The sequence below is a fragment of the Ruditapes philippinarum genome, unplaced genomic scaffold, assembly GCF_026571515.1.
Source record: "Ruditapes philippinarum isolate M1 unplaced genomic scaffold, ASM2657151v2 ctg13370_1_1_1_1, whole genome shotgun sequence".
NCBI classification, from domain to species: Eukaryota; Metazoa; Mollusca; class Bivalvia; order Venerida; family Veneridae; genus Ruditapes; species Ruditapes philippinarum.
In genome coordinates, this window is record NW_026860731.1 from 1 (window position 1) to 24213 (window position 24213).

Here is a 24213-nt window from a genome sequence, read left to right on the forward strand (position 1 = left end):
AGAAAAGATAATTTTTGGTGACATACCAGGACATATTTTTTATATGAATGCAGATGTAACCTTGAAGGACGTTCATCACGGCCAAGTTGTGATAGCGATTTTATATAATTTTATTTGACTGATTCAAAGCCTCTCTACTTTTACAGAAGTGCAAGTTGGACTGTATGTATTTGTCACAAGGTAGAATTAATAATAGAAACTCCTGGCGTAGGTTCGTCAATTTAATATAATACGAAGATAAAGCCTAAAAACATAAATACATTATTATAATACAAGTTAATTAAAACATACATAAAATACAACAATACCACAATTGAACTATGCAAATAAGAATTATTTCAAGTAAATGAATAAAATGAAAATAATCTTACCACAGCGTCTCAATACAAAAAAAAGAAAATAACTTAATAATAAGTTATTTCCTATCAAAAACTCTATTAAATAAACTTATAGAGTTAATGTAAGTAGAATTGTATATCTTAACTCGTAAGAGAATAAAGACGAAGTGAAGTGGAGAAGGAAAGTTCGCGGGAAATTGGAAGAAAGAAAATGTTAAAACCAATCTAAAACTTTCTCTCAAATCTCTTTCATACAACGTACAAAACGATTGGACATACAAAAACAGTTCACAAAATTGCACGAGATACAGACATAGTTGAATTGTTTCGGCTGTTTCCGTGAATTTCCGCTAATAAGCGTACATTACGGACCCATCCGATACAATACAATAGCAGACGATAACAGACGCCACGGAGGCAAACGATAATCGACGCATGCGCGGACATTAAGATTACTTTTCCCGCGACTTAATGACGAACAGTGCACGGCAAAATGAACAATTAATACAATAAATAAAACGACCCGTGACATATTTGCTGCACAATCAACAATACCAGAAACTTTTAAAATGATCTCCAAAATGGAAATTTGGTTGGTCATTGGAGTTTGATTTGCAGGCTTCATAACCTCTGATCCCCTTTCAAAAATTCATTCATTGTTTTCTCGTTTAAGACACACGCATTATTTTCTTGGATGTTTCAAAATTCCAAATTTTACCAGTTCATATAAAATGTTGAATTCTGCTTAAACCGATGCTTAGGGGGCATGGATAGTAATTTTCACTTTCCATTATCGTCCACGACAGGCTAAATCAAACCGAGCCTGCAACATTTACAAATCTTTATTTCTCTCTATTTGAACAAATGTAAATTAAATCCTCAATAAGATGCAAATCTGGCAAAAAGTGTAGGACATGGAATTAAAATCCTCAAAATGCCAAGTCCTTCACACTAGGAAAGAAAAAGTCATCAACAAGAAATATGTGTATATTCTCCATGAACAAGCTTTAAATAACATCAGTTCAAAACTCAAAATACCATTCCTATATAATCACATTGACAGCCACGATATCATTGGCATATTAACTTCGTGAGGTTAGTCGGTTGGGTATCATCTTTTGTACCATGTTCATTATATTGCACAAAATAACTTTAAAGGTGATCCAAACAAAGGAACAGAATGGCGAGCAATAAAAATGTTACCATTAAAATTTTATAGGAATCTTGACAACCTATCAAATTGAATAATTCAATCGGAAATTGATACATCCAAAGGTCGACTTGTTTCAAATAAAAATATTTATCATTCACAAGAATAAATGGTTATAAGATAAATAGTTACCAATTTATTTCAACATATCATGGAGCTAAATATAAGATGTTTATATCTGTAAACATATAACCCAAAATATCTTTAACGGTCTCCGGCCTCTGTCAGTCCAAAATCGGAACTCCCAATTTAGTGGGGGTACGTTACGATACCGAAATCAACTTGATTTCGGTAAAGTTACCGAAATCAACTTTTCATTACCGAAATCAACTCGTAAAAACCAACCTAGTTAAAATATTGCTATTATTTCTTCATTATTTGATGAAAAATAGTGAAATAGACTTTCAGTTAAAAAATATATTGAAAATATTCTATTTAAAATGAATGTTATTAACAAAATGTAATTATTAAGTTACTTCCCTTTGTTATAAACAAACCGTTATGTGGTTTAGCATTACCGAAATCAGCTGTGAAGTTAAATTTTGTATATAAATTAGTACATAATAGATTTAGATAACTCTAGTAGAGCTCTATTTTATAGACATAATTTCTGTTTTTTAAGTTTTTCAACCATATCTAAATATTATCAGCGTTTGAACTGTTTTGTAAAGAATCTCACTAGGTTAAGAGTATCGTCTGCAATAGATTGCACATAGAATCAGGTAGAATGGACTAAATCAAAATAGTACACCTTTAAATTGATAGAAATTGCTTTTCATGTAATGTCTTAGAAGACGAATACCATTTCATATTAAGAATGCAATGTATATAGTGATTTAAGAAAAAGTCTGATAGCCAGCCACATTAGCATGTTATATATCTGCACGTGATTGTCCGTGCATAACAATTTTCTAATCAAATCGTATTTTCAAAAAGCTATGATCGGACTATGATGGAAAATAAAATTACTCTGTAATATGAGTTAAAGATAATTATAAAATTTTGTACATGTTTATGTTTTATGAAGAAAATATCCAACTTCAACCGGAACTTTATGATTTTCTATTATAAAGTTGAATACAGATTCGCCTGCACTAAAAATGTTCCAATAAAAATAGTATAATGTATCAGGCAGTAAAAATTGGAAATTGGAAAGTTTGTTGTCTTTCTTTTATTGAAACAGTTAAAAAACTATATATTAAACAAATCACTAACGCATGTTATGGGGACTCTTTACTATAATATTTTTATATTTTAGTCATTTATTTAAATGTTTATTACGAAATTAAAACAGATGGTTCATTTTAATCTTTTATTAAATTGTATGTCAACTGTACATCAAATCAAATCAAAATTTATTTATTGTCGGTATACATATATAATAATAATACCGACTTATTATCTTTATATACATCCTGTCTTAATTACTTCGCACCTTAACTTAATACAGTAATACAACAACATGTCATATCAAGCATATAGCACGTGTATGCTTGCTCCTTATTAGTAAAGGTGTTATAATGAATGGCCTAATTGGCTACCGCTACATCTTTTTTATTTTAATCAAAATCATAATCACTGGATTTTGTTTTTGTTGTTGTTTTTTTTTTTTTGGTTTTACGTCCACATCGACACAGTATAGGTCATATCGCGACGTTCCAGCTTTACTGGTGAGGAAATCCTCAGGTGCCCTTCCGTGCATTATTTCAGGCACGAATGGGTACCTGAGTAGAACCACACCGGACGTTCCGTAAGCTAGCTGGATAGCTTCCTCACATGAAAGAATCCAAGTCCCTGTAGGGCTTCGAACGGCCACAGCGGTGAGAGGCAAGTGATTTGAAAGTCAACGACCTTAACAACTCGGCCACAGATTTAAATTAAATACCTGTGATAATTTCCAATCAACTATTTTAATAGTGATCTAAAATTAGGCGGATAACTTCAAACACAGTTTTGTTTAATCTTGTATTTTGAAATCATTAGAGAAACATCAAAGAGATGATACGCTGCTAAGTTATCTGACTAAAAGGGAAAATCTAAAAATTAAAAATAAGCGATATGAATTCATAATTTAAACTCACTCAAATACCTTTTTTCATAGACTTCTGAAATTCATGCAAATAATTTTAGGGGTTGTTCCATCTTTGAAATGAAATCTGATTTGATTTCGGTAATGCAACACATTAATAACAGGGAAGTAATATGATATAATATATCATCCGTCTATAAAATCATCATTTTTATAATTTAAATATTAGTTTTTCCTTTGTTTATGGTTCAGCTTTGAAATGATTTTATATTAATTAATTAAACAAGATCTATCAAAATGTTTATTTTTAAACTTTTACAAGTCATTTTTGGTATTGTAACATATATTTCGGTTCGTGACAAATCAGGGCAAATAATCTTGATATTTAGTTTTTTGTTTTCTAATTTCATAATTATTATTATTTCGATCTGATTTTTTTGCATGAAGGTCAAACTAAACCTATTGTAATATATTATAATGAAAAAAATATAATAGAACGCTTAATTGTAATTTTACAAGTCGATTTCGGTAATTGTAACATATATTTCGGCTCGTGACAAAAATCAGGAATAATCTTGATATTTAGTTATTTGTTTTTCTAATTTCATTATTAATAATTATCTCGAACTGATATTTTGCATGAAAGTCAAACGTAACCTATTGTAATATATTATAATGAAAAAATATAATAAAACGCTTAATTGAGATTTTATAAGTTGATTTCGGTAATGAAAAGTTGATTTCGGTAACTTTACCGAAATCAAGTTGATTTCGGTATCGTAACGTACCGATTTAGTGGTGTTCAAATTCTAAAATTGATAATCTCGTTTTCAACGGTAACTGGCGTGATATCCGCCAATTTCAAAAACAAAATATACTTGCGAAAATGGCATGATGTTGTGTAAAATGTGAAACCTTTGCTCAGAAAATGTTTTAAAATGCCTCGTTTTACTTTTTATGATTACTTTTTAGCGTTCATTTCAACTTGTACTTACATTGCAGATGTTGCTACAGGTAATTGACGTGTTACAGTATGTTCATTGTTTGATAATTTGTTATTTGTGTATGGACAGGTCTAGTATCGTATAAGTACCTAATCTCACACCCAACCTATTCTCAAACCTTTCATTCATGTGCTGTTATTTTTTTACTAGAAGTGACTATGATGTCCTGAACTTTGTTGTGCATAAAAGCTTTTGTTTCTGACAGACATGTCTGCTGAGTGTGTCAAATGAAAACAGTGCATAGAAAACAAATATCAGAATATACCTAAAACCCGTGACGCCCGTGACGTCCGTGACGGCAATCATCACGGAAAAAATATAAAATTTACTGTCCGGGTTATGTCACGGGTTTTGTTATTTTTTGCTTGGTTAAGTTAGATTATTTATTTAAATATAAGTTACTAAAGATTTTATTTGATTTTATGAAAATGATTATTTTAGTTTTATCTTTTTAATTTACATTACTATACATTGCGATCAACAACTTTATATTACAATAACGTCACGTGATTTTGACTAGTAAAAAGCCGTCAGTTAAGATCGGGTAAGAAACATAGAATTAAATGTTCATTGAGTAACAGACCAAAATTCTACGTCTTATACGGCCCGATTCCGAACCGCCGATATCGGCGCTTCCTTTTAGACCAAGAGGTGGCGAAAACGTGGATTTTTAAAGGGGGACGGTCTAAAGCACAGGATTGGCGAGAAGCTGACGGACATCGTTGGATAAACCAAGGCACTGTGGGTCTTCCACGCAAAAAATCCGCGGTTTAAAAAAAAAAATTTTTTTTATATACATACCGAGAATGGGGCATCGAAAGAATTTGTTAAATTTTTTGTTTACCATGAACCTGAAAGCATTAACGGTCCTTTTGTTATTCAATACATCGGCAATGAAACAAATCTCACAGCCGATGTCCCATGGAAATTCAAAAAACCAGGAACGCCCTGTTTTTAAAGATCAAAGCCAAGCAGTCTAGAAAAATGGCTAATTTAAAACAAAAATCGGAGGATTCCGAATTTTTAGTTTTATAAGAAAGAAATTCATGACAACGACGAACAGCCAAGGGACTTAAAAAACAAATCCAAAAATCTGCGACATAAAAGGAAACACAGAACTTAGAATATCTCGTGATGCCTTATCTACAATCTGCATGCTTTAGCTAGAGACAACAAGCAATCAGTTCATTCAGGGTAATCAATACTTTTCCAAATTTAGTTTGTAATATGGCGGACATAAACTTATGTTTTCGAAGAACTGGAAAGAGTTCTTTACCTTGACAATGAAAGTCAGTGCCTCAGCTATGACACAACTTTTCAATTGGGGGATTTCTACGTATCTACGCTGGATATTTAGACATATTCTTTTAAGGAAATGCCATGCATGCCCAGCAATATTTTATGCTTGCATGAGCGCAAATTCCAAAACACCACGAATTATTATTGCAATTTTTTTAAAAGAAAATAAAGACTTCCAAAAACGCTTGTTTGCTATGTGTCACAGACGGTGAACAGGGGATCATGAATGCCATGTCTTGTTGTTCCAACACTTGTTGATGTGAGATGTTTGGAACCACATACTAAATGAATCATTGGAAGATGGCTGACTGAACATAGGATTTTCCAACTCAAGAAGTTCTAGCTTAATAAAGGATCTATTCGATTTATATTTGGAAGAATTCCAGAGATGAACGGTATGGATTTGAATTGCCGAATTAAATACAAGCCTGGGATGAAAACAATTTCGAAAAGTATTTTTGAAAAAAGAATATTACCTCAACTTGGGAAGGGTTTCAAAATGGGCAATAGAAAAAATTACAAAAGTACGACCCATACAGTGGGCATTTACTCCAAATTCAAGAGCGAAAGTATGAACAAAGTATTTAAACAACTCAATAAATGGAAAGAAAGCCCCAGCAGATGTGGTAGTATTGTCATTTCTACGTCTTCATCAATATTTAATCTTAAAGAAATTTACTCGTGGTCGCGCAGGCATTGGTACCTACACTTTAAAACCTAATACATTTCAGCTAAAATTGATCTCTGCAGAAATTATCAATTTTTACAGTTTCACAACAGAAGATATTGTAAATGGCATTCGTGAAAACCAATTTGTCTCTAATGCAGAAAATGACGCACATTCCAGAACCAAATATCCCAAAGATTGATATTAACTTCTCACGCGCCGATGAACTTACTAAAAAAATGATAGAATCGTTTCGCTCCAAGGCTAGGTACATTTACGATATTAGGACAGGATGGACAAGGCTCGGGTTGTAACACTATTCCCCGAGTTCATGTTCGTCGGTGGAAACACGCATTGCTATCATTTTAATAGCTGTTTTTAAGAAATCTATAGGTATGGAAGTGAACTTGAAAAACAAAACCCAACCCTAACAACACTTAGAGGTTTAGATGAAAAGAAAAAAGCAGGAAGAAAACGACCTAGACAAGATGATTTTGGGATTACATAATTTCCCCTGGACAAAAAATTCACGGGAGAATTGAAAAACCCGTGAAAATACAGCCATCTCGGAAATTACCCGTGACGGATGAAGTCGAAAAAACCCGTGACGATTCAGTCGTCACGTTGAAATTAGATTCACCCGTGACAGTACCAACTCGGGACCTAAGGAGGAAAAATCCGTGACGACTCAGCCGCCGGAAGAACCATCGTATACTATATATACTTTGAACAGAAATATTGAACCAGGAGAGCCAGTACAGTCCAACACATCGGTAAGTGACCAGAATGCTAGATATTGGGCAGATTAAACTTAAGGACGAAGAAAAAAGTATCCTGTATTTTCACCAACAGAGTGGTTAAATGATCGGGGTTGATTGATGCGAGCGATGTCTCTTCTAAAGACACAGTTCCACACATATGGGGGCTGGGACAGTTGCCTAAATGCAGCAACTCTAACGTTTACTCGTTGCTTTTGGAAAATTTCATTCAGATCGTCAACAGAACGGCCAAACAGGGTGGGTCAATTGGCTGACATTATCCACTATGAAACAAATAACAAGTCGGAAGTAAAATTTATGATTCAGGTTTCACATCACTAAGTTTTTCTACCCAGCAAGTTATTTGCAATTTACTTAGAAAAGATACCCCACAAAAAAGAATTGATAAAATATTGTTGAATTTTATGGACTGTGCATTCCAGGAAAACGGCAATGACTGTGGTCTCTATGCATATTGCAAACGCAACTGCGGAAGCCAACGGTATAGATCCCCTGTACCCAAAAGGTATGACGTAGAACTGCTTCGTGGTCACCTGATTCAAATGTTTTGGAAAAGGGTAAGCTTGTGCCATTTCCCCCGCTGGCACCCGGTCGCTCGAGCACCCGAAAGTGTTCAGATACACGGCAATTTCTTTAAGGTGTTTTGTTCTTTGCCGAATGCCCAGAAGATGGTTTGTATGTTGTTTGCAATAAATGCAAAAATATGGTACCATCCAGAATGTGAGGGTCTAAAAAAAGAGATGACATTTCCTGGTGATGACATTCCATATTTCTGTACAAAATGTACACACCCCCAAAAGAGAAACATACGACGAAAAAAAAACGAATGTAGTGTAACAATGTATAATATATACTTTTAAAACTTTAGTTTAAAATTTAAAATAAATTTAATACTGTACTTTATCGTCACTTGTTTTACTCATTTCCCTTAATTCGAGTCATCACATGTCATAATGTTATGTTTTCATTAAATGAAGAAAAAAAGAAAAAAAAAGAATCATTATCATTAGGATAAGTTGCATCGTCACGGGTTTTAGCTACACTTCATGACAGACGAATAACGGCGAATATAGTTCGTCACGGTATTTAGTGCCTTGCAATTATATATCACGGTAAATTAGTGTGTCACGGATTTTAATTCATTAATGTCATAATGTTATGTTTCATTAACTGAAGAAAAAAAAGAAAAAAAGAATCATTATCATTAGGATAAGTTGCATCGTCACGGGTTTTTAGCTACCCTTCATGACAGACGAATAACGGCGAATATAGTTCGTCACGGTAATTTAGTGCCTTGCATTATATATCACGGTAAATTCAGTGTGTCACGGATTTTAGGTACATGTCAACGGATTTAATGTCGTCACGGTCGTACGGAATTAAGATATTGTCACGGGTTTTAGGTGATCCCACTAAAAGCTAAACAACTAGAATTCACTACCTTGTCAAAACATCCGAACAATTGTCAGTATCCGAAAATAAACTAGTTTTATTAAACTTTATAAATCCCTCGGTTTTCCATCAGATAATTGACCTACCTGCATTTTTCGGCCCGTGCTTTCTATTCCTTCAAATCTGAGGAGGACCGAAACAAATTTAACTTCTATATCTCTCGAGTTCTTCGGGTTACCTATATGCGTAACGTTAAATAAGTCTGCCGATGTACCCGGAAGATTTAAATGGAATTTTGTGAGCTTCGAGAAGAAAGAGATAAAATCAAGTCGGGCCAGAAACAATAATATCTATTGTCTAGGATTATTTTTGTGCGTACACTTGGACGCAAGTGGATAACTTATATGCGTACATGTCAAAATTTATGCGTATATGGACGCATAAATTCTGCGTCCCGTAAAACCCTGGTGATGTAAAACCCAATTAAACAAATCAAAGGCAAAAACATATATATTTATCATTGTATGGTGTGTTTTACACAAATGGTAAAAAAACTATATCTGAATATGCTCATTTATGCATTGAATGGTTCTGTTGAAAAGAAAAGTATATCTGACCAGTTCAACATCTGTTTAATACAGTCAGCATGCCTGTTGGATATGACACCACTGGCATCAGAGCTTCAAGTTGCTGTCAATTAATTATTTTATGTGATATATTATGTGATATAAATATAATTGTTCCATTTTGTTGATACAAAACAATAAAATCCTAAAAAAAAATACACTTTCGTTCTTAGTCTCTTTCTATAAATTAGTTTAATTTATAGAAAGAGACTAAGAACGAAAGTATAAATTATTTTAATTTATAGAAAGAGACTAAGAATGAAAGTGTATTTTTTTTAGGATTTTATAGTTTTGAAATATTTTAAGAAATAAAAAAGTTATGATAAAAGAAAGTCAAGTAGGTATTAAATTTCTTCAAAATTCCAGCTGATAAGCCATTGATTTATCGATCGGGAGTGGTTGCTAACTATATAAAATATGTACAAAAATAAAATCTATACAATACTCTACGTTAATAAGATCTGTAAGTATGAAAAATATGTACATACGAAAATAAGGTTATACAAAAATAAGACCTCTTAGTAAATAATACCTGTATGAAAATGATATATGTATGAAAATACTTAATCTTGCACGAAAATAAGATCCAATTGAAAATCATGATGATCAATACGAAAATAAGATCTGTAAACAATTAAAACCTGTATAAACTGATATTTGTACAAAAACAAGATTTAATTGAAAATATGATTTTTGCCAAAATAAGATAATTATACGAAAATGACAATGTTTAAAAAAATACCTGCATGAAAATACTATATGTACAAAAATAAGATCCTATTGAAAATGTGATCTATACGAAAATATGATCTGTAAAAAAAATTACTGTATGAATTGATATATCTGCACGAAAATAAGATCTTTATTATTTCATTTTTACAAATCATTTGATAACACCAAAAAAATATGTTTTAATACATTATATCAAGAATAAATCTTATTTTCGTAGACCCGATTTTATTTTCGCTTTACACGGCAATTTAAGCTATTTTCATACGATGGTATTTTGGGCTCAAACTTCACATTTAAATTATCTTTTGGTTCTGAAATTTATTATTTCATTCATACAAATTAATTATTAACAACAAAAATACGTTTAAATACATTATATCAAATATAAATCTTATTTTCGTAGACCCGATCTTATTTTCACTTTACACTGCAATTTGAGCTATTTTCTTGAGAATATTTTCGTCTCAATCATCACTTTTTAAAATATTTTTTTTTTGTTCTGAAATTTTAATTTGCTGTAAAATCATTCAATGACAATTATTCAAACAGATAATTGCACTATTTCAAAAATAAATCTTATTTTCGTGTCCGCGATCTTATTTTCGCGAAAATAGCTTATTTTCAGTATCCATCTATACCCTCCTTAGCTATCCGCAAACAGGACGTTTCGGCCCCAAACCAAATCGGCCCCAGTCGAAAAATCGGCCCCTGGACGTTTCGGCGCTTTTCCGTGAGACGTTTCGGCCCAAATATAGTGTTTTGCTTGATTGATCAACAATAATAAATTGAATTACAATTAAACAATTATGAAACTTTAATCATTTGAATAATTATTTATTATCTTTTGGTCTCTTGAACGATTTAGATATACGTTAATGTTTTTAAAGGTGTTACAAACAATAAAGGCCGGTTACTTACTTATAAAACAAACCACTAAAACTTCTGGATTAAGAAAGTAACTTACAATTTTTCCTTAGAAAACATTCTCTTTTGATCTTTATTAAACTATACATAAGTGTAACTAATTAACTGGTTATACTTTATGCTAATTGGCGGTATTGTTTTGTGTCTTGCTTCTTAATCATTCAAATAAAATATTATCTATATATGACTAATAATTGTTTGTTTGTGTAATTAAAATTTTCAAATAAAGTTTATGTTCTGTTCTGTTTGTATTGATTACTTTCCCCCCTACTACTATAATAATCTAGTTTTTATACAAAATGATTAAATATATGGAAGTGGCTAGCCGTACGGGCCCGTACGGCTAGCCAAAAGTTCTAGCCGTACGTGAGTCACGTACGACTAGCCTGGACACACTGTATTGGCTAGCCGTACGGCACTTTTCAAAATTATATGAAAGTCGAGAATGCATATGTTATTTTGTGTCTTTAAACGGCGATTTTAATCAAATCTCCGCATTTGTCCTAGCTAGTGTGTTCACTTTAATAAAGATGCTCCGTAATTTTGCAAAAAAAAAAAAATGAATACGAGTAAGCATTGTATAATCTATCTTAATAAAATTAAGTGTCAAAGTTGCATGTTATAACGTCCTTCATTTTCATGCTTATGATTTGTATGAAAGATGAATTGTTAAATCTGTTAAGCACATGGATCGAATAAATAATGATCGGAGGGAAATAAATAAATAAATAAAAAGAATATTTAAAAAAAAACTGTGAAAAGGAAAAATAATTTAAAAATGCAAACATTCCTTAATGATCACGGATTTATATTACAAATAATATATAATAACATTGTAATATAAATCCGTGTTAATGATGAACGATGGACAAACTTCTATACCGTCGGTAATTGACGCAATTATCAGCTAGAGCCCAACAACAATTATTTTTGGTGTTTTTTTGTTTTCTTGTTTTTTTTTGTTTTTTTTTTCAATTCAAAAACTTAATGAAACAAAAAAGGATTATTATCAAAATTTTGTAAACTATTTCAATTGATGTTATTTAACTGCAACCAAACGCTATTTTTTCTCGACGTCTTGAGAAGACAAAGTACACTTTACTGTAGCCAACACGTCGATTAATCTCTAAAAAGTAAACATTCTTGGCTAAAATCCTCGCTTAAAGTCATAATTAACATATGCACTTTCGCCTTCCATATATTTTTGAAAAGTGCCGTACGGCTAGCCAATACAGTGTGTCCTGGCTAGTCATACGTGACTCACGTACGGCTAGAACTTTTGGCTAGCCGTACGGGCCCGTACGGCTAGCCACTTCCTAAATATATATATAAATGAATTTGTTTATTGAAATGCTATTAATATATAGGTCGTCACGGAAATTAGATTCACCCGTGACAGTACCAACTCGGGACCAGGAGGAAAAATCCGTGACGACTCAGCCGCCGGAAGAACCATCGTATACTATATATATTGAACAGAATATTGAACCAGGAGAGCCAGTACAGTCCAACACATCGGTAAGTGGACCAGAATGGCTAGATATTGGGCAGATTAAACTTAAGGACGAAGAAAAAAGTATCCTGTATTCACCAACAGAGTGGTTAAATGATCGGTTGATTGATGCGGCGATGTCTCTTCTAAAGACACAGTTCCCACATATATGGGGGCTGGACAGTTGCCTAAATGCAGCAACTCTAACGTTTACTCGTGCTTTTGGAAATTTCATTCAGATCGTCAACAGAACGCCAGAACAGGGTGGGTCACATTGGCTGACATTATCCACTATGAAAACAAATAACAAGTCGGAAGTAAAAATTTATGATTCAGGTTTCACATCACTAAGTTTTTCTACCCAGCAAGTTATTTGCAATTTACTTAGAAAAGATACCCCACCAAAAAAGAATGATAAAATATTGTTGAATTTTATGGACTGTGCATTCCAGGAAAACGGCAATGACTGTGGTCTCTATGCAATTGCAAACGCAACTGCGGAAGCCAACGGTATAGATCCCTGCACCCAAAGGTATGACGTAGAACTGCTTCGTGGTCACCTGATTCAATGTTTGGAAAAGGGTAAGCTTGTGCCATTTCCCGCTGGCACCCGGTCGCTCGAGCACCCGAATGGTGTCAGATACACGGCATTTCTTAAGGTGTTTTGTTCTTGCCGAATGCCAGAAGATGGTTTGTATGTTGTTTGCAATAAATGCAAAATATGGTACCATCCAGAATGTGAGGGTCTACAAAAAGATGACATTCCTGGTGATGACATTCCATATTTCTGTACAAAATGTACACACCCCCAAAAGAGAAACATACGACGAAAAAAACGCATGTAGTGTACAATGTATAATATATACTTTAAAACTTTAGTTTAAATTTAAAATAAATTTAATACTGTACTTTATCGTCACTTGTTTTACTCATTTCCCTTAATTCGATCATCACATGTCATAATGTTATGTTTTCATTAAATGAAGAAAAAAAGAAAAAAAGAATCATTATCATTAGGATAAGTTGCATCGTCACGGGTTTTAGCTACACTTCATGACAGACGAATAACGGCGAATATAGTTCGTCACGGTATTTAGTGCCTTGCATTATATATCACGGTAAATTCAGTGTGTCACGGATTTTAATTCATTACATGTCATAATGTTATGTTTTCATTAACTGAAGAAAAAAAAGAAAAAAAGAATCATTATCATTAGGATAAGTTGCATCGTCACGGGTTTTAGCTACCCTTCATGACAGACGAATAACGGCGAATATAGTTCGTCACGGTATTTAGTGCCTTGCATTATATATCACGGTAAATTCAGTGTGTCACGGATTTTAGGTACATGTCACGGATTTATGTCGTCACGGTCGTCACGGAATTAGATATTGTCACGGGTTTTAGGTGATCCCAACAAATATTTACATAACATATTTTATTACTTAGCGTAATTTCATACAAATTGCTATTACCTTTGTAAGTCCCATTAATACACCATTAACTATTTGTGAAAATGAATATTATAGACAAAATATCTTAAAGCAGGTAACTGCATTGTGTAGGGTACTTCATTGTCATGTGATAGTCATATAACAATCACTTCATTGACTAAACTAAACAGTAGAATTTTAGAGATACTTGAAGGGGTTTGAGATTAGGTTCTTTATTTTAAGAGGCCATGTTAGTTTTAAAACAGAGGGTTGTGCTATTCCAAGTTGGAAATCGAGCTCTTTTAATAGTTGAATTTCAGTCAAATTTTACAGAAATGTTACATAAAGATTAAAGTGTACATATGTAAAGAATTTTTATAAAGATATATTTTTATTCACATTATAAGACCTCTTGAATGCTTAGAGGTTTGAGAACTGGTTAGTCCACGATACATGTAGTATATCGCCAGATTAGTGTATGATGCACAAATTGGTACATAATACACAAATTGATGTATTTAATCATACACTGATCGGTGAATAAAAGTTTTGATAAATGCGTTTCTGTTTATAATTTGTTGTTTATTTATAATCATGTTTTGGCACCTGAACATAACATTGGTAATAGTCTGTTTTATTGACAAAGAATAAACACAACTTCTGATCTAAATGAACTTTAGGAGATTTTAATGTTTTCATCCACTGAAAAATTGTATCTTTCAGACATAAATTCATTTCCATATTTCATATCTAGTTATTATTCTGATCTGGTATACTTAGTTTTAAAATTGTCTCTTGACTGGAAAGTAAAAAAATAACCACTTTCAATTTTGGGATGCACCAATTAGTGTATCATTCAGTTTTTCAAAAAAGTGCAAGAATTGCCAGTGTTTACATCAATATCTTTTGTTTCAGGATATTTCTATGAATATTATCTATAGTAAGTGCAGGTGCCACAATTCACACTGCTATATTTACAAAATAATGGGTCTTCATAGATTTGAATGATAGTCTGGTACACCAATTGGTGCATCATAAAATACACCAATTAGTGCATCATACACATATTGGTGCATCATGCACTAATCTGGCAATATACTAGACCTGATGGAGGAAGCCGCCCCATGCAGTGTTGGCTGTTGGTTTTGTCATGGAGCTAACTATAAGATTTATATATATATCTGTGGTTTTGTCTTCCAAAACTTAATGCCGTTTTTAGCATTTTTTTCTTTCATCTATCGCGGCATTAAAGTTTTGAAAGGTTATTAAGATAGCATGTATTTTTACTCCATAACTACTGAAGGGAATGGATTGAAACTTCACACTCTTGTTGTCCGTGATTATCTTAGATGATTGGCAAAAGTCCCATAACTAATTTGCTTTTTTACATAATTATGCCCCTTTTTCTACTTAGAAATTCTTGGTTAAGTTTTTGCCTGTAAGCTGGTATCTCCATAACTACTAAAAGGAATGGATTGAAACTTCACACACTTGTTCTCTGTGATTATCTAAGATGATTGGCTCAAGTCTCATAACTCTGATTTGCTTTTTTGCATAATTATGCCCCTTTTTTGACTTAGAAATTCTTGGTTAAGTTTTTGCGTGTAAGCTGGTATCTCCATAACTACTGAAGGGAATGGATTGAAACTTCACACTCTTGTTGTCTGTGATTATCTTAGATGATTGGCAAAAGTCCCATGACTCTGATTTGCTTTTTTACATAATTATGCCCCTTTTTCGACTTAGAAATTCTAGGTAAATTTTTGCTTGTAAGCTGGTATCTCCATAACTACTGAAGGGTTTGTACCTTTCGGACAATTTTATGTATTCATTATAGGTAAGCATTATTATACTCAATGAAACACCCTTGTGACAACTTTTCGAATAGTCGAGCGTTACTGTCCTCCGACAGTTCTTGTTTTTCACCACTGTTCAAATTTTAAATCCCCTTTTCACAATCTAATATTGACAAATTGCTGAACTATCAGTCAATTGATAGAGTAAGTATTTCAATTATATATATATATAACATTTAAATATAATATTATACCATCTAAGACCTGAAGACCATTTAAACTATAGTTACCATACATTTACTCATTATGAAATATATTGTAAGAGCAATTAAAATTTTTATAGGTATTGGTAACATAAATGAATAATGAATTGTAACGTGAATTTATTACAACATGTAAACATGAGTTATTGACATGAAAGACAATTAAAACACATAAATAGAAAAAAAATCAATAAACATGCAGCTATATAACTGATATACAGAAATGTATACATGTGTAACAGTCAACCTAAATGGTAAACCTTTAAGGTAGTATATATGTCAATTAAAGAACAAAGGAAGTGTGAAAGGGATTAAAGTACAATGTATATGTGAAAGGGATTAAGGTATCATCATATATCTATGAAAAAAATAATCACACCCTTCAAATGAGTGATAAAATTTAAGTTACATTAATCGGTGAAACTATCATTGCAATTATTAATTAAAATAATATTTTAGAAAAAAGGTAGATTTACATTTAATAATGATCATATTAAATATGATCAACTATGAATATTTTTAATCGCCATAATTTGATTACATCTCACATGTTTCACCTTCATTTATGTTAACTTAAACACAAAACCAAAAATTGGGGGTGAAGTGTCTAAATCAGATTTCATAATAAAAAGAGAGGTGACCGTGAAGTGTCTGCAAAAATGTCTTGGGGTGAAGTGTCTGAGGGGTGAACAGTCTGTAAATATGTAAATCTTGTCCTATAGCAAAATATCATCTCTAAATTTAGCCCAACAAATTGTGTGCCAGGGATTTTCATTATATAGACGATGGTTGCCCAGACCGGCATCAATGTAATATCACTTTAAGTGTTAGTAAAATTGGTCAGTGTTGCAGTCATAATTAATATTGACACTACTCTAATTTCTAAATGTTGATTTACATGTAGATTTGGGATTTTTCTTGTAACCCACCTCGTAAACGTCTTAAACTATACTAAAACAAGAATTTATCATCTATTTTAAATAGAAAAATAGCTGTTGAGCAGTGGACAAGTTGACCAAAGAAATTAGTGACCACAGGATGGGTTGACCAAAAAGGTGTCAAGTTGACCACTGTTGGAGAACAAGTTGACTCAAAATCTAAATTTTGATACCTTCATGCTTGACCAACTGCCTATTGATGCAGTTTTAATGCAAAGTGCAAATTCTTATGTCTGGATTATGTTAATCCTTTAATCTGGCTAGACAATTGATGCACAATTTAAAGTGCTATAAGACCTAAATGTTTTTAAACACATGCCTCCGTGGCCGAGTGGTTAAGGTCGCTGACTTGAGATCACAGGTCCCTCATCGCTGTAGGTTCGATCCTCACTCGGGTTGAAATCTTTCATGTGAGGAAGCCATCCAGCTGGCTTACGGAAGGTCGGTGGTTCTACCCAGGTGCCCGCTCGTGCCTGAAATAATGCCCGGAGGGGCACCTGGGGTCTTCCTCCACCAATAAAGCTGGAAAAAAATCGACGAAAAATCTCGGCGGGACGCTCTAGGATGGCCCGACTTGAGTGTACGGTCGCCCATATGGGCTTTCTGGCGGCGACCTTAAATAAACGCATAAAAAAAAACACATGATGTGTCATCTTAAATAAAGGCTCTCTATTTATGTGTAAAATAATTGAAATTGGTTTATCACCTGGCTGTGGCAATCATATTCACAAATCAAAATAAATAAACACCCTAACTTCTTTGCAAACATTCAATTTATCTTCTACATCGGCAGTAATTATCAGTACACAAGTTTAATGTAAACACAGATTTTGAAATTTTATGCATTCAAATACTTCATGTATTACTCAAAAGCTCTTAATGCATAGTTTCCAATGTATTAAGCTAAAAGAGCAAAATCACCAAATCACCAAAAAAATGTGAAGCTTCAGTATTAAAAGGATGAGAGACTAAAGTAGAGGATAGATTGAGAGCATAGCCCCCAAAGTTTTTTGCACTTCCAATCTCTAAAACACTGAAAAGCATATGATTTGTGACAAAATGGCATTTCTTACTTTTGCAGATATTGCCCTGATAGTATATTTCTTCACAGAAGGACATCAAGTATGGGGGTCATTGAGCTTGTGTTTTGTGGCGCTTGCAGCTCTATTAATGCAAGTGTTCAGCTTTCACTGGCATGTATCCGACAGAACACTCACTGTTGGCTCGCTCTTTGTACATATTCTTTTCCTGGCACCTCTCCATAGGTGAGTTACTTTTTCATACTTAATGGACATAATGATTATTTTGAATGATTAAGTTTTTTCAATTAAAAAAGATATCATTATTGTAATAAATGTCTTTACTGTAAAAATAGTATTTGATATATATTATTTATACACTCATTTCTTAGCTTAACTTTTTTTCTCAGAAAATATCAAAGCTGTTCCTTTTAAAACTTGGTATACATATAAACAGGTATGTATATCAAATTGTGACACAATTTCAAAGGGACAGATAATCTGTGCAAAATTGTGCCCCTTTTTAGCTCACCTGTCACAAAGTGACAGGGCGTCCGTAAACTTTTACTTTAAATGACATCTTCTCATAAACCACTAAGCCAATTTCATCCAAACTTCACAGGAATGTTCCTTTGGTGGTCACCTTTGAAAATTGTTCAAAGAATTTAATTCCATGCCAAATTTGTTCAAATAAGAGCCCTGGGGTTAAAATTGGCCCTGTCCCGGGGGTCATTGATTTTCCTTATATGTGTATTGCAAAAGCTTTTTAAAAAAATCTTCTTTGAAAAAACCCAAATAGCTAGAGTTTAGATATTAAGCATGAAACATCTTCCAGTTAGTGTCTTCAAAGTTTGTTCAAATAAAAGCCCTAGGGTCAAAATTGGCCCTGCCCCGGGGGACATTAATTTTCCTTATATGTGTATAGCAAAAACTTAAAAATCTTTTTTTACTAAAAACAAATAGCTAGAGTTTAGATATTAAGCATGAAACACCTTCTAGTGAGTGTCTTCAAAGTCTGTTCAAATAAAAGCCCTGGGGTCAAAACTGGCCCCGCCCTAGGGATGTCATTGCTTTTAACTATATGTGTATAGTAAAAACTTAAAAAATCTTTTTTTTAATAACTCAACAAGCTAGACCTTAGATGTTTAGCATGAAACATCTTCTAATGGGTGTCTACCAATTTTGTTCAAATAAAAGCCCTAGGGTTTAAACTGGCCTTGCTCTGTGGGCCTATATACAGGTGAGCGACTTCAGGGCCATCATGGCTGATGGCCCTCTTGTTTGCAGTTTGTTGCCACCTGTGATAATAAATACTATCAACATAATTATTTATGGTATTACAGACATTCCATTATGGACCAATTGACTTTAATAAGAACAAACTTGTGTATACATTTTGTATTCTATTTCTGTTTGTAGATATTTCAAAGTGTTACAACTTGGACGTAAATCCCGGAAGTCTGGAAATGGAGAGGATCTAGGTGCAGCTTACAGGGCCATCAATGACATCAGCATCTTACGATTGGTCGAAACTTTTATAGAGTCTGCTCCACAGTTAGTGCTACAACTGTACATAGTATTGTCAAACCTACAGAACTTCAACACACTTCTTGGTGAGTGGAGGAGCTATGTGCACAGTATTATTCATGGTTTTTGAATGTTTTTGACATTGTATGATTTGATAAGTGATTTTTATCGAAAAGAGATTTAAACCTTTGCATCTGTGTGATAGATATGTTGGGCGTTGAATTGTGAATTGATCAGCATTATATGTCTTCCTTCCTTGGGGCTACAAGCATGAAGGAAACAGTTCTAGGCCTAATAAATCTGGTAATATATTGAATATATGTTGTTTTTTTTTCCAGCTAATCTCAGGGTACAAATTTTTACACTTACAAGTTACAACTTCAAAAATAAGTGCAACTGGTTTGAGCAGTGATATACTAAAAAGCTATTATGGTAAAAGTTTTTTTGTACCAGGGGTTAGCTTTGAAAAACTCACTTGCCAAAAATTCCAGATAACTGGAAGGGATATCATGTTCATGTGTTATATCTGTGAAATATTTAAAATAAAGCTATGTGTTTGCTACTCCAGGTGGATACCTCAACTTGTATACCTAAAATATTATATGGGATACACTTCAATTAAATAAACACATACAAAATGAATATTCATTTGTAAAGCTTTGTTAAGTAAATTTTTATCCTCTATTTCAGGATTTTCAATGGTATTTTCTCTGTTTTCTGTGTCATGGTCAATAACAGCATATACAGATGCTTTACACTTGGCATACAAGAAGTTTTACAAGCGAAGCTTTGTTTCCATGGTAACACATTTGATATGGCAGACAGGAATGGTCACTGCTCGTGTTGTATCTATCGTTTTATTTGCTACAGTCTTTCATGGATATGTTGGCATACCATTAGGTAAAACGGAATTTATTACTTATCAAGTTCTTAAGCGCTACAGGTTTTCATGGATACGTTGGCATACCATTAAGTATAATGGAATATATTTCTTACCACTGTTTAAATTGCGATTTTTGCCCATTTGATAAAGTGAAGAAAACAATGTTAAACCATTTATACAGAGAATATTTGTTACATTTGAAATAAGATGATATAACATGTAATTTACGCTTAAATTACAGGTGTGCACTTTGTGGTAATGTTTATCTGGATAATAAAGCTACAACCAGACTTTGGTTCAACGCCATGTGAACGTCGTCTATTCACTGTAGTTGCTGCGGCTATACACATATTCTGTTTCCTGAACTTAAAAGATGGCAATTCTAGATACAGAATGGTGTTCTACTATGTCCTGGCATTGATAGAGACTGCAGCATACATGACTGTATGGTACATGTGCAAGTCACACAGTGGGCCTATCTGGTTTGATGTCACTGCTTTCTCAGTGGTATTTGGAGCTTTTGGCTTAGGTACAGTTTATAAAATTTTGTAGATTTTGGTTTGCACTCATTCACTGGAAATATTGGATTACCTTTAACATAGGTAGCTAGCTATCACAAGGTTGGTGTTTATACTCAAAGATAGGCAACTGGAATCTGTCTGTAACAGTATAGCTAGAAAGCTGCCATATTACCCCAACTATGGGGATGCAACTTACAAGCCAACTGAACATTGTAATAAAATGAAATAATTGACATTTGTGATCCATTGTAATAGAATTTGAATGAGTTCTTATTCTTGGTACTTTTTCTTACAAGTTACTCTAGTATGTATAATTCATATTTGATAATATATTCATTCAATTTGAGAAAGTATGAAATTTAATTATCAAAGGTACTGCACTTATGTTTCCTATCAAGAGTGTTCAGAATTAAAAGTATGACTTTCTAAAACTTTGACAGTCCTTATTGAATAGAGTCCAAATTCTAATATTTTCTTCTTTAATATTTCAATTAAAGAATCTTTTCAGCTTTTCTGATTGTTAAAGAATAGTGAGACTATCCTATTTTCTTGTGCTTCAACCAATCAGTTATTCAACCAATATAAAATTTATATCAGCCACTGAAGATGTTTGCTTAAAACTTCACTTATGTCTTTGAGAAATTTGATTTAAGGTTATTTTTTGAAGGCTCATAACTCTAGCTTAGATTTTGACCGATTAATGGCCATTTGTGAGCTTTTAAAATTCTTGGTTTATCTTGAGTGTGCAGAATAAACTTAACAATTACTAAAGGTATAATAACTTGAAACGCTCTTATTTTGGGATTATAATATGTACTCTTGTATAGATTTTGATTGATTTATGGCTGTTTGTGAACTTGACTACTTAGTCATCAAGAGTATCGAAGGTATTCATTAAAACTTGATGTGACTTCAGTATTATAAAAAGATTGTCCTAATCACTTCAATGCAGAGTTTTTCATGTTAGAAAATTACATTGTTTTATTGAAGTAAGTCTGGCTTGAAAGGTTTGAAGTTTTTAATGGAGGGTTCAGGGTTATGATATTGTCAATAAAAAACATGATTTGTTAATTTTTAGCTCGACTATTCATTGAATAAGTAGAGCTATTGTAGTACCCCGAGCGTCGGCGTCCGCGTAACCACTTATGTTAAAGTTTTTGTAATAGTTCAAATATTTTCAAAGTCCATTGACATATGGCTTTGAAACTTTGCACACTTGTTCACCATCATGACCCCAACCTTTAGACAGGAGGAGGTAACTCTATCAAGCATTTTGACAGAATTATGCCCCTTTTTGGACTTAGAATTTACGTTAAAGTTTTTGTAATAGTTCAAATATTTTCAAAGTCCATTGACATATGGCTTTGAAACTTTGCACACTTGTTCACCATCATGACCCCAACCTGTAGACAGGAGGAGGTAACTCTATCAAGCATTTTGACAGAATTATGCCCCTTTTTCGACTTAGAATTTAAGTTTGAGTTTTTGTAATAGTTCAAATATTTTCAAAGTCCATTGACATATGGCTTTGAACCTTTGCACACTTGTTCACCATCATGACACACACCTGTAGACAGGAGGAGGTAACTCTATCAAGTATTTTGACAAAATTATGCCCCTTTTTCGACTTAAAATTTATGTTAAAGTTTTTGTAGTAGTTCAAATATTTTCAAAGTCCATTGACATATGGCTTTAAAACTTTGCACACTAGTTCACCATCATGACCCCAACCTGTAAACAGGAGAAGGTAACTGTATCAAGCATTATTTTTTACTATCAAGCACTAGAATAGTCGAGCGTTGCTGTCCTACCGACAGCTCTTGTTGGACTTAGAATTTACGTTAAAGTTTTTGTAATAGTTCAAATATTTTCAAAGTCCATTGACATATGGCTTTGAAACTTTGCACACTTGTTCACCATCATGACCCCAACCTGTAGACAGGAGGAGGTAACTCTATCAAGCATTTTGACAGAATTATGCCCCTTTTTGGACTTAGAATTTACGTTAAAGTTTTTGTAATAGTTCAAATATTTTCAAAGTCCATTGACATATGGCTTTGAAACTTTGCACACTTGTTCACCATCATGACCCCAACCTGTAAACAGGAGGAGGTAACTATATCAAGCATTTTTTTTTACTATCAAGCACTAAGAATAGTCGAGCGTTGCTGTCCTACCGACAGCTCTTGTTTTTCTTTGTTTGAAGAAACCATATTTTCTCCAGTATACTTTATTCAGTGACTGTGTAATATTTTTATTTTGGCTAGGTACTATATTTATGTTATTGTACTATGGATGCTGTCATCCAAGTGGACCTGCACCAATTCCAAGTCAGAAACCAGATTTCCTCAAGCCTGGCAATTTGGCATTTGGCACTGCTCCACACCAGTATAAGCCCAGCATGGTAACCAAGAAACCTCAGCAAGATAAGCCGGTAATATTTAGTTACAGATAAAAACAACAAATTTTGTTTCAGGAGACATTATATTCTCATTTTTAAATACACTAACATTGTGTTTATGTGACTTACTTTTCAAAAATAATCAAAATTTCCTTAATTGTACACACAAATATTTATCAGTTTCATAAAGTTGTATTTCTATTTAAGGTAAAAGCAGTAGTTTAAATGTATTTTGTTTCTTTGCAATAGATGAAAAATACAACATCTTCAAAGGGAAACCATCCATCGATATTTGATGTTTCATCGACGTCGGCTCGTATCAATCTCTGGTTGAGTGCCTCTCTGGACCTCAGTAAGGAAGGTCTTGTTGAACATCCAGATTCTCACCTAGATCCTTCCTTACAACCATCAGGAAACCAGACAATCAACAGCCAGAACCAGGGTGCTGACATTAGTATACAGAGGAAGGTGTCCTGTAGGGAGACAGCTGTAGATGTGCATGTTTCCCCATTAGGATCCACAGGAAGTAATAGTGCTGCTAAACCATTACTTGGTAAAATATAACAATACTTTTATATGTAATCCATATGCTTTGATTGCAGTGATATATATTGTGCTAAAGAAATGTATATGATGTTCTTTGTTAAGAATTTTTTAGCCGACTATTTGAAGAAAAGGGTTTTTGTACACTGCCCGGCATTGGTGTCCCCATCACACTTTGGTTATGATTATGCATGCAAGTTAGTTTCTGTACTGAATTGAATGGGTTGAAACTTCACACTTCTGTTCTCTGTGATTTTTTAACATAACTCTCAGGTTACTTTTCACAGTGTGATGCCCCTTTTCTTACTGTCAAGCACAGAAAATAGTCAAGCACATTGTCTTGTGGACTGCCCTTGATGTAATTTGGAATTTTGCAGTAAACACTTTTTTTTGTAT

At 33.2% G+C, this 24213-nt stretch overlaps 1 protein-coding gene across 1 annotated transcript; it reads left to right on the forward strand.

Moving 5' to 3' along the window:
• Positions 1-4428: 4428 nt before the first annotated feature.
• On the forward strand, positions 4429-23827 carry LOC132713195 (XK-related protein 4-like; the record flags this gene model as incomplete). The annotated part of the gene is made up of 7 exons (XM_060695681.1): positions 4429-4591; positions 18005-18188; positions 19362-19555; positions 20160-20369; positions 20594-20881; positions 23141-23307; positions 23524-23827. Coding segments are annotated over exons 1-7 (1423 nt in total), but the record flags the coding sequence as incomplete, so codon positions are not given.
• Between the last annotated feature and the right edge of the window lie 386 nt (positions 23828-24213).